The sequence below is a fragment of the Ursus arctos genome, unplaced genomic scaffold, assembly GCF_023065955.2.
Source record: "Ursus arctos isolate Adak ecotype North America unplaced genomic scaffold, UrsArc2.0 scaffold_5, whole genome shotgun sequence".
Taxonomy (NCBI): Eukaryota; Metazoa; Chordata; class Mammalia; order Carnivora; family Ursidae; genus Ursus; species Ursus arctos.
In genome coordinates this window covers 58,487,074-58,499,164 of record NW_026623067.1, presented here as the reverse complement: position 1 = coordinate 58,499,164, position 12,091 = coordinate 58,487,074, and the positions used below count along the sequence as shown (strand labels likewise).

Sequence of the window (12,091 nt, the reverse complement as noted above, 5' to 3'; positions counted from 1 at the left end):
GGGAGTAGTAGCAGAGTAGGGAAGAATGAAGCCAGGTATTTACTCCCAAATGGCATTTAAGTCCATACCTGCTTCTGTCATTAAATGCTTAACTTGGGCGCTAACAAAAAGTAAACCATTTCTCAGAGCTCTAGCTCCTTTCCCCTTCATGGCTTTCTTCTTTAAATAGGCAAACAACCCCAAACCAGCAGAAGAAAAGACCTCAGACAAACTCTTATGTAAGCAAAAACGTATTTTAGTAAACAAATCAGATCCCTTCTATGATATTAAGTGGATCAACCCACTAAGCCCCTGAACGAGAACAGGATCTTCCCAAACCTTCCCCAGTGACTGGAACTCTGTGGAGCCTGGGTTCATGGGCCCTGGGGACAACGTATCTCCACTACGCCTACGGACAGAGCCAACGAGAGCCAGGAGCTTAGGGGTGGAGGCAGAGGGACCCCAGTCCCATGAATAAAAAGAAGGGGTCATTGGAGGATGTGGGGATGGGAGCTATTCCAAGGAACAAAGGGCAGTTCTCTAATGTAACTATAGTATCTACTGAAATGAGCAGAGAAAGTATAATCTTATTTTCTTACCCCATTCATTCTTTGTGCTCATGCGATTGTCTGTATAAGACTCTTGGCTGCTGTTAGCATCCAAAACTTCTGACTTTTAGGCAGACAACTAAGATTCAGTTAATGGCAATGTTGAAGTTTCTCAGCCATAAAGCTTCTACAAAACTACTGAGCCATAGTCCCCCTTCAGTTATCTCACACAAAGCAATATATTATCACCACCTCGAAGTGATTGCTTTGAACTCACAAGCAAGAGGTAAAGGAATGGAAATGGGATCAGGGTTCTAGCTCAAGCTCTGTCGCCTCTTTAATCTTAGATTTCCAAAGACTCTTGTTCATTCTCTCATCCCTTCGTTAAGTATCCTGAAGCTCTTACTCTGAACCCAGCGTCACAGCTGACTTTGATCTTGGATACCTCTCAGGGCAAAGGAAAATGGGCTGTGGGGAAGTGAAATCATACTTCCTCAGCTATTTAGCTCCTGAGCATGCCCACAATCACGGCCTGCGTACCCCTACCACCAGCATTTAATAACTGCTATCATATTTAGAGTGGTTACTGTATGGCATTCGCTGTACTGGCCTTACTGATTCACTCAGTTCACACTACAGGCCTTTGTTATTACCCCCATTTCATAGCTAAGTAAACTGAGCTCAGGCTGCAGGATTGTACAACTCTGAGTTCACTCTTACTGGATTCCACGAGCTTGGATGCTCTATGATGCTCCCTGGCACTGTGCAACCCTGTGGACCTGCGGCGGGGGGAGGTTCAGTAAGCAGAACCCAAACCTGTTTGACTTTGTCGGATCTTTTTACTGCCTCTCTTACACTGGGCAGAGGGACATCTGTGCATGAGAGACACAGTAAAGAACATGGTGAACTCTTGGTGTCATTCTGGAATATTCCTTCCATGTACTCCCTCTACTTATATATTTTTTTCCTTTTCCATTCTCCACAAAGCCCTAAATGGTAGACTGAGGTGGGGTGAGGGGCGGCGGCATGTGAGCTGCTCAAGAAAACCAACAGGAGGGGCTTCCAAGATGGCGACTAGAAAAAGCCCGAACTTACCTCGGCCCACGGACACAAGTCTACAGCCACACAGGCAACAATTCCCTCTGCAGAACAATTGAAAACTAGCTGAGCAGCTGCTTCACGTGGCACACAAGGGAAGCGCCACACTAAGCCCGGCAGGAGAGGCTGAGGCGCGGTCTCGCCAAACCCCCACGGCCCACGCGGCAGCTCGCAAGCGGGGGAGGGGGTGTGGGGGAACGACAAAGCCTGCAGGGTCTTCCTGAGGAGGAGGGAGGGGTCTGTGCCCCACAGCAGGCGCCCCAGCTTTTGAGACCCGCATGTGAGAGAAGAACCTTGGAAAGCCAGGCTTTGAATAACCGCCTAAGGCTCAGTCCCCCAGAAAAGGTCTGCCTCGCGCGGGCGCCGCCTCTTAAAAAGGTCCGGCGCGGAGGGAGCCGCCTGGCGGGCACGTGGCCTTGCCCTCCGAGACTCATTGGCTCACCATCCAGCGTGGACCTGGGGGGCAGGCCGGGCCTGGCGAGGGCCTCTCCAAGGATGCAGGTGCTGGCGGCGCATTTGTTCGCCCTCCCGGGTGCCGGTTCGTCTTTCGTCGGAGCCTGCAGTCTTCACCCCCCCTCGCCGGCAGCGGTGCCTGGGTTCTCCCGCTTCTGCTCCACAGCACCGGCATCTCCGTCAGGGGAGCTTTTGCACGAGTCTGGTGCCCCTGGGGTTTCACAGCTGCCACGCAGGGCACACCCCTTGACCACCCGTCTCGGCAGGCTGGCACCCCCTCAGGGCACTGCATGCACCGCAGGCTGAAACCTAGCAGTCTGAGAAAGGCGCCTTTTCGCTTGTCCCTGGGGCCTAAGGGCCAGGCTTCAGGTGGGGCGCACAGTTAGGGGCCTACAGAGGTGCTCTCAGGGAATTTAGGCCAGGGGATGCCATCTTGGCAATTTCCTTCTGCCTCCCTGCAGCTTGCAGGTACGTCCCAGAAAGGAACTTAGACGCTGGGCTCGAACCCTGATTTTCCCAACTATCGCCTGGAGTCCTATCACGGGGCTCCGCTTGTCCACGGGATTGTGCACATCTGAGGTGCGGCCTCCAGTCCGCCTGAATCTAGGTGCTGAGATCCCCCGTTGGGATGCCGAAAGGTCTGTGCACACCCTCAACTACCAGACTGGGAGAGGTGGCTGTTTCATCTCATTCATAGAAATCAACCCAGAGAGTCCAGCAAAATGAGGAAACAGAGGAATATGTTCGAAATAAAAGAACAAGATAAAACCTCAGGGCAAAAAAACCTAATGAACCAGAGTTAAGAAAATAAAGCAGAAGAAAGAGCCAGGTGAGTCTTTTTCCCCCTTTCCCTCCAGTTAACTCTGCTTTGACTCATGCACCTCATCAGTTTATCCCACAGAAGCACCCTGACACATCCTTCTGGACCCCTCTGTCCCAATACACATCTTCAAGTGGTCCCAGGGTCCCCTTTACTCCTGGTTTCTTGTGGCCTGGGCTCTAGTAGGCAGACATCCACTTGGGCAGAACCCAGTTGTTTCTATGGTAGAGGTGGGAGTGGAAGGGTGAGGGGATGCCGAGGACGCATATTCCTCCATAACCTGGCTTTCCATGGAACCCCATCAGTTAGCAAGGTGAGAGAGAGAAACTTCGTGTTTCCTCACAACTTGTACGAGAGTGTTTGAAAGAGGGGGAGGTAGATGGATGTTCTCCCCGGACACCTTAACCCAGAGAGGAGGAACTTGCTCTGCGCTACCTCCAAACGCGTGCTTCGGGGGCTCTTCCGGCTTTTATCTCGTGTCTCTGGACTTTTGCTTGGGTTGCCCTCCTTGCTCACACTATCGTCTTCCTCTCTCTGACTTGCTACCTATCCTTCAAGCCTCAGGCATCTTCTGCTTTCGGACAACTCCCTCCATTCCACATATTCCTGGCCCCCAGCATGCTTTTCCTATGAGCTCCCATAGCAACCTGTACTTCTTATCTGTTCTTGGGTTTGCTTCTCCAACAACTTCCAGGCTAATTCATCTTTATCTTGCTCCTAGCAAATTGTTTGGCCTTTAGCAGACAGTCCACCGGCTACTGAATAAATGTGCTGAATGGAGGTTTCGAGATGCAAGTCAGTGGAAAGCTGACCTTAGGAAACCTTAGTCCAGCCTTGTAATTAGCCACCTCCAGGCATTTGACTTCTCTCTTCACGGTTTCTGGCTGTGCAGGCACGACTCGCCGGAGGACTGGCACCAGGCTTAGCAATTATTAAAAGATTATTTAACGATTTAATAATAGCCAGCATATATTGACAACTATGCCCCAGGCTCTGTTCTAAGCGCCTTATATACATTAATCATTCACGTCTCACAGTTCTGTAAGGTAATCATCCCTCTTCCGTAGGTGAGGACACGGAGACCGAGAGGTGAAGTGACACAGCAAGGACACCCAGCAAGTGGAAGATCGGGCTCCAAATCCCACGCTCTCTGCTGCTGTGCCTCTCACTGAGAAAGGCAGAGATGGCTGAACAACTCAGGTTGGTTCTGAGTTTGAAAGGTGGTCCGAGGTCACAGGAAGGAATACACACCCCTTTTTACTCCTTTATCTGTCATCCCAGGATTTAATGATACTCACCTTTTCCGCCTTATGTAACTCTACACGCCATCACAGCAAACATAAACCACAACTACAACCAACTCTGCAGCAAATGTCTTCTCCCTTCTCAGAACAGGGTTCCAGTTGTGAGCGGGCTGGAGAGTGGTGCAGGACCCCAGCAATGAGTGAGTCCTGATGGAGTGCAGGATAGCCTGGGCTGGAAGGGAGGTAGCACCTAAATTCCTGCAGCCTGCAAAGGACAGAGCAAAAGCATTGCTGTTTTTTCCACGACCCATTTCTAAAGGGAGGGGTGTTTCCTTGAAGCTTCTCAGTTGGTGGGAAAAGTAGATCCTTTAGCGGAAACTTATTTATGATGCGGGAAAAATAGGGTAGTCTTCTCCTAGGATTGGTGAATTTCTGTTGGAGCCACAGAATGACTCCTACTCAGACGTGAGCCCAGGGCATAGTCAGGACCAGGTGAAAAGAAAGAAGTTATCAAAAAAGCTTTTCAACTTATCTTCAGGTGAAGAGCCCTAATCTTAAATAAGACAATTACCAAGAGGAACCTATGCCTGTAGATATCTCACAAGATGCTAAGGCTTCCCCAGGGTGCTACATGAAGACCCAAAGTTTGCAGGGCTTGAAAATCAACTGAGCACATGTATTTTTAGAGAACTGTGTGAGGATTCTGAACATCTATTCATATTTTCACATACGGATATTTCCATATCCAATGTCAGGGGAAAAGGGAGTGTATTTATAGTTATCAGAGCAAGGATTTAGACTGAAATATCAGTATGTTCCTTATTCAAGTGATACAGGATTCTGGACTAGGCTTTGTTGGAGAGAGGGAGAGGCAGGGAAGACAGGTTTTTCTCTTTAGATGCCTTTAGGAATGGAAGATGCATCTCATAACTTAGGAGGTCGGCTTGAAGATGAAGTGATAGACTAAAATTTTCATAAGCTATATTCATTCTCGAAGATTAGTCTCTAATTTGTCATTATGCTTGTGACCAAAATGGCCAGAAGCAGCAAGAGTCAGAAAGAGTACCCCCAACAAAGGCTGTTTTTAAAACTATGACTTGACTTGACTTGCCTATGGGAAAATAGAAAGTAGGTATTCAACTGGCCAAACAATGGAATCTGGGTGAAATTTCTTCCGTTCCTATCACAGCCCCCTCCTGGTAAGTGTTGCAGATGTGGGTGAATTTAGTACTCCTTGATTTTCACTTTTAGTAACGGAGATAGTGTTCATGTGCGAAATGTTTATTTTACCATGGTCTTACACAATACTCAAATGTCAAAGTAAAATAGTGAGGTGAAAGCTATTTTTTGACTCGGAGCAAAACATACACAATTATTTCTGAAGAACAAACTGAAAACATTTTCTGGTTTATTTTCTTACAGAGAGACCCATATTACTTTGAAGGCAGGGTGTGGCAGTTTTCCCTGTGAGAAAGCACATACAGTCAGCAAGCTTCACCCAGAAAGCGGTTTTCGTCCTTAAAGAACTGCAGGGCAGAGGTGCTTCTAGTGAGCGCTAGACGTTCTTGCTCCCCGGGCCTGTGGAGACAGGGCCCTTGAGAGACCAGGGCACTAATGGAGCTTCACTATTTACATCAAATTGGACTGGCTGGGGCTCTGCCTCTGGGCAGCGGTGAAGGATGATCCTCAGCTGTGACTTGAAAACCAACCAGCATTATTAGGATCAAGAAATTGAGTCTGAAAAGCATGTGGCCCAGGTCCTAAGAGTCCAAATTGTATCCATAGCAGAGTGGTTGCCCAGTTGGAACAGGTGCCCAGACAGGACATGTTGGTTGCATGGTGACTATAACAGATCACCACCGGGACCAACCCCTGTGACTTCCCAAAGAGAAACTAGCATGTAAAAATGACCAAAGAAAAGGCCTTTCCCACATCCTCCTCTGCCTTTTGGGGCCCTGAGGCCGCTCCCCCTAATCAGCTGCTGTGGTTGGGAAAGTTTACCCATCAAGAATAACACTCTTTCCATCCAGTTTGCTTCTTCTAGATCTTAAAAAAAAAAATGCATTTCTAAAACCAGATGATCCAGTAGAAAATGCAATATGGAATTTTACTCTAGAGTCATAACAACTTTGAAAATATTTCTGCTTATTCAAGTGAATTTCTCCTCCAGAAATCTGAAATTAGGTGTGATAAGTTAACGATTATACAAACAGAACTGCTTTCAATAATTTAATTGGACTCATGCCCCAAAAATGAACTTGCATGAAATATTAAATATTACTCTTACAGCAATTTGGACACAGTCACACGAACATCAGGAAAAGAAAAAAAAATTCTCCACAAAATGCCAGTGTTTTGTTTTGTCTGGAAAAATTATGACAACACAATTAAAGGTAAACAATATTTTCTTCAGCTCCATCTCCAGTTTCCCCGTCTTCTCTGGTCAGTGTCTGTAGATTTAGCTTTGCTTCTGCCATAAATGTCTGCAGCTGAGAGCCATGTGGATTGGAGTCATGGGGGGTTGGGAACTCAGTCTGAGACATGTCCAAATCTGCAACAGACAGACAGCACAGGTCAGGAGAATCAGCTTGAGGCCTGCAAAGCAGGGGATACTGTGACTCAGTCAGAGCTCTCTAAAAACCTGGGAAACGCAAGGCCCATATGGTCAGACACAGAGAGAACCACAGAGTCCAATGAGAAAGGAACAAAATGGAATTAAATAGAAGGATTGAATCAATATATCATTAAGATGTGGTTGGCTGTGTGTACAAATGTCTCCTATGGCTAAAAAAAACCTTTACAAAATAATCCCAGTGAAGTGCCAAATGAATAGACTTGTCACCATTTGCGGGCAGGTAAAACATTGCTACTGCTAAAAAGAGTGCCCACTAATTTTTAAAAACAGGTTCAAGTCTTAGAGTAGATAATCTAGCTATGTGCAGTGAACCATATGCATCTGCATAGCACCTTCCCTCAGAATAGCTCAAAGTCAAGGACTGACCTCAAGACTCAAATAATATAGCTGGGCTTGTATTGATGTGGGCAAGGGGCGGGGAGAATGGAGTTGAAGGATGGAGACCCTCCAGCTTCACCATTATACAAATCTGTTAAGACTATACAAATCACTTAGTGGGAGTAGCCAGGTTCCTACTGGCACAGGAAAACTGTGCCAATATCAACTATAGCTGGATTTTTTTTTTTTTGGTTACCTAGCAACAGCAGGGCATAGTCTATTCTCCCTTTTTCTGGTAAAAACTCTCTAATATACGGTTTAAGGGAAGATGAAAAGAGTTTCATATTTGAAGAAAAGAAAGGCTCTTGCTGCAAACAATTTTCTTTTCCCTTGTTCTATTGACCGCCCCTTCCTGAGGCTCAGATATATGGCAAAATTACAAATCACTTCTTCAGTCAAGAGCAAAAAGCAGACTATGAGTGGAAGCCCAGGTGGGAAAGATGTATACGGCTAGAGCCCACCTGCTCCTTGTTCAGTCATCAACAAGAGGTCATTATAATCATTGCCACATTTTATTCAAGGACTTTATTATTTAGGTGGATACACATAACTGGTAGCATTCTAATGACAAAAAAAAGTGCTTGTAACTTCTGCCTTCCTGACAAGGATGTTTAGCTGTTAGAGAAGGCAGGAAGCAAGGCCTGGCAGGAATGAGGAGTAAAATGTCCTCACGTTGCTCCGTCTTCAGGCACGTGGTGCACTTGGCTACATCTTCTTTCATCACTTCTGCCAGGAAGAGGCAGGGCCACTGGGGGGCAGCCGGAGCCACAGAGAGCAAACACGAGGCACCTGGAGGAGCCGACTTATGCTGCTGAAGCGGAGGAGGGCCCCCAGGGGAGGAGAGGGCAGGAGGAGGTAAGGCTTACTCTGCAGCTCTGCCCAAAGCTCTAGATGCCAGTGGGGCACAAAGAAGAAAATTCATTTACATTTGGGTGACATGATTTTACTAACCCTGATTGCAAATCCTATACTTCAAGTACTGGGAACTCACTAACTACTTAAAATATAACTACTGAAGATGCTTCTAACTACCCTTGTGCCCAGAAAAGGTACTCTCTGCGTTTCTGGGCACAAGAACTGTTCTGGGTCTTTTACTGCCATCATTCTTTAAGCCTCAAAATGTTGTAACCCGCATTTTACAGTTTGGGAAACTGAGGCTCAGGCTATTTAAATTCCTTGCCCAATGTCATGCAACTAAGAACTAATCTAGATTTGAGCTCAGAAGATCATTGTCACCTGTTCATCCGATCAAGAGTCTCATGATTCCCATTTCTCACAGTGATGGAAAGGGCTTGATCATCTTTGCTAAACGAAGCGACCTTGAATGTTTAATACTTATCCTCCCTAAGTACCACATTTTGAAGAGTCACTTAGCAAAAACGAAATTAAGAAAAAGACATTTCAAGCTCCTAAAAACGGACACAACAATTATTATACAATTTCGAGCCTCCCTCATTTAATCAGGTAAACACGCACCACTACCCCCGGCAATGATTCCCCCATGAGGGCAAGACCGATCAACCTAAAATGCCCTCTGTGCTATTGTATCACATTCAGAGACAAAGCACACCTGTCTGTGGTCACAACAGACGTTCATGCTTTCAACTGCTTTCCCCAGCTATTGAATGAATAAAACCATTTAACTCCTAACAACAAATATTCTGAGTTTCACTACTCATGTTTAGTATTACACAACCTAAAACACACACACACACATGCAGCTCAAAACGTCCATCTAGCAGAGGCTGGAGACTGGAGCACAGTTCATGTAAGCCACTGCAGAGCTGCCTCCTAGCCAACCGAAGGTCCAACCAGGCTACAAGAGATACCACATGGAGAATGAACAACCATCCATTGAATGAGGTGGTTGAGAGGTGATTGGTGACAAATGTGGCCGTGCCAGGCATGGTGGAAGCCCTTAATTCATGTAAGTTTCCTTCCTCTGGGGGTGTGAAACATATAGCAGAAAACCCAAAATACTGGTGAGTCTCAATGTGGCAAATCCTCTTAACGGTTTCAAGAGAAGGCATGCTCAACAAGAGCCAAAGAACCGAATGTATATCAGAATTCTTTTTTCTTTTTAAAGATTTTATTTATTTACTTGACAGAGAGTACAAGCAGGGGGAGCAGCAGAGGGAGAGAGAGAAGCAGGCTCCCTGCTGAGCAGAGAGCCCGATGTGGGGCCTCATCCCAGGACCCTGAGATCACGACCTGAGCTGAAGGCAGACACTTAACCGACTAAGCCACCCAGGTGCTCCCAGAATTCTTTTAAGTTAAACTGCAGGCTCTAGTTCAGGCAGATAGAGAACCAAGAATAAACGTGGGGCGGGGGGGGCGGTGTAGCTTTTAATCTTCTCCTGTGTGTAAAGGAGCACAGAGGTTTAATGAGAACTTTTTCAGATAAGAATAAAAATATAGAAGAACATCTCCAGGTGAGAAACAGCTTGCTGGACCCTGAAGTGACAGACTCCTGTTATTACCCCAGACGGATGAATGGAGGTTGTGGTGGCTGTGTATCACCTGAAGGGGAACTCAATTTCCTTCTCCGTGGTCTTCCTTGGTTTCCACCTTAACTATTTAGGCAAGGTCAGACAACCTTCTTTGGAATTAGAAACCTTTCCATGATTTCTGATTTTATTATTCCATCTCAACCCTGAAAGAACTCCAGCACGGCAACTTTTGCTTCTCAAGGTCAGCCACCTTTTTCCACACTTTTTACCCTAGAGAATATGATCATTATATGGAACCCTAAACTGAAAAAACATTTGTTAAAATAAAACCTCACTGACTCAGAAGGCAGAATTCTTGAGAAATAAAAATCATCGAATTTTGTGATCAAAATCCCTATAAATTGCTGGACATAAATATAGAATATGTTTTTTAATAAGCAAAGAAATATTAATTTAACAGAAACATTATTTGGTCAGCCATAAAACAAATGTTATTATAATGAAACAAAACTTCAAACTACAAAGAAACTTTCAGTCTAGTGTCCCAACACAACTTTCCCTCTTACTTACCTAAAAGATATAATTTGATATTTACCATACTTCTGGATACTAAACAGAAGGAACACTGTTAACCTTAAAATAAAGACAAATAAGCTGAAACACATAGAAACTCCAAGGTCTGGCTAAACCAAGTGGAGAAATAAAGTCTTGGTGCAGGGTTTTTTCCTATTTAACTGAACCTTTTTTTCCGCCCCCTACAACTTCATCCTTAAGAAGAAACTTCCTTAGACCCACCGTGGGATCTAAATCAATCTGCTAATAAAGTTTTTAAAAATTCTAAGTAGCCACATTTTGACCAGTACTATTCCCTTTCTCCTGTGTGTGGCGGGTAGGAAGCACTCATGCTACCAAGGGACAGGCACTGCACCCTGCACAACATCCAGAGACCAGATGGTCGCCTAAATTTCCCTATTTTTAGCCCTTAGTTGCAAACTGTTGGTTGACATTTGCATTTATCATTTTCACAATTTGCTCACCTGCTGTTGGAATTTTAGACTATCAAGGAAGAGAATCTGGCGTGTAGGATGGCTTACAATCATAGAAATCAGCTCCTAAAAACCTGACACTAGGAAGAAGCAAAATCAACCTTCTGTCCTTTGGCTCACCACCATTATCCTTATTTTGAGCCAGCTGGATAATTGGTTTAAGACCAGACTATAAACCCAAGGTGTACAATGCAACCATGTGCCATATTAAAAATGAATGAAGGTCCCCCTAAGCCAAGAGTTGAATGCAATCTATAAACCACAAGGTAAAACGTAACCTTGGGCAAGTCATTCCTCCTCTTTGGGCTTCAGTTCATGAAGGATTTAACTGAAATCACCATTCTGGCCTCTGTGTTTTGGCTTAGTGATTCACCAAGTAATAATCTGAGGGAGCAATAAATGAATGTATTTTTTAACAGCTTTATGCTCAAGAAATGCAAATTTATTACCTTACGTTGCATTTAAGATGTTTTTAAGGTAATTTCCAGACCTATGTCCCACCCCTCTACCTTCATTCTTCCTAACAACACCTATCTGATTAAGCCCACATCAAGTCCTCAAAGGACAGTATTTGGAAAGCTACCCGAGAAGATAACTCCACCGTCAAAACCTGCACGTGATCTTCCCTTCAACAAACAGCAAACTTAAGAGTTACTTGTCATGAAGAAAAAGTTTGCAGCAAATCAAAAAGGGTTGTCTATTGTTTTAAAATAATTAATGTAACATCTGCCTTTTCTGGATTTTCTGAATGCAAAGGCATTTTTAATCATGATAAATTTGAAGCTTTATTTAAATTTAAAAGCACCAGTGTAACTTTCATCGTAAATATCAACTGTGGAGGTCTCGAATTTAACTCAGCAGTATGGCCAGTGGCCAGGCACCAGCAGCCCAGTGCTACAGAAAGCACACTGAGTCTACTGTTGAGATGGTTGACGATGCCTTGCTCACCTCGTCCCATCCCATTCTCCCAAACAAAACTCACAAAACAGAGCTTCATGTCTTCTGGGTCTTGGCTCTGTTCTTGTTTATTTTAATGAAGTGTTCTGACTTGTGCTTCTTATTATTGTATCCCTTGTGCATGTTCCTAAAATCAAAGTTCACACTTTCCTAGAATAACTCCACCTCAAAAATTTTTTGATTAATGTTCCAAGTCTGCAAAATAAGTTGTATTCCCTATTTAATGATTGATTCATGCTTGTACTGTGAAACATTTAAAAAATCGTTTCCTGATGGCATTACTGGCAATCTCTATTTTTTCTCAGGAGCATTAATGCACAGCATTTTTCTTCTAATGGAAAACACTTATTGTACAGAGCTTCAGGTATCTTCAGAGCAAAGGAAAACTGGTCTATGTCACTAATTTTGCCCGACTCGACGTTCCATAGTGAGGCACAAACAGGATGTGAGCTTCTGGCATGAAAACAAACCCAGAGTTGGTAT

General features: G+C 44.8%; 1 protein-coding gene across 10 annotated transcripts in view; it reads right to left on the bottom strand.

The window, feature by feature from the left end:
* Nucleotides 1-5,517: 5,517 nt before the first annotated feature.
* The window catches only part of ARHGEF28 (Rho guanine nucleotide exchange factor 28), a 298,167-nt gene continuing 291,593 nt past the window's right edge, over nucleotides 5,518-12,091 (bottom strand). For all 10 annotated transcript variants that reach the window (XM_026498793.4, XM_057307006.1, XM_057307008.1 and 7 more), the window contains one exon: nucleotides 5,518-6,693. In XM_026498793.4, the coding sequence (XP_026354578.3) occupies nucleotides 6,530-6,693 (164 nt within the window). In that variant the 3' untranslated portion in view covers nucleotides 5,518-6,529. The remainder of the gene's footprint in view (nucleotides 6,694-12,091) is intronic.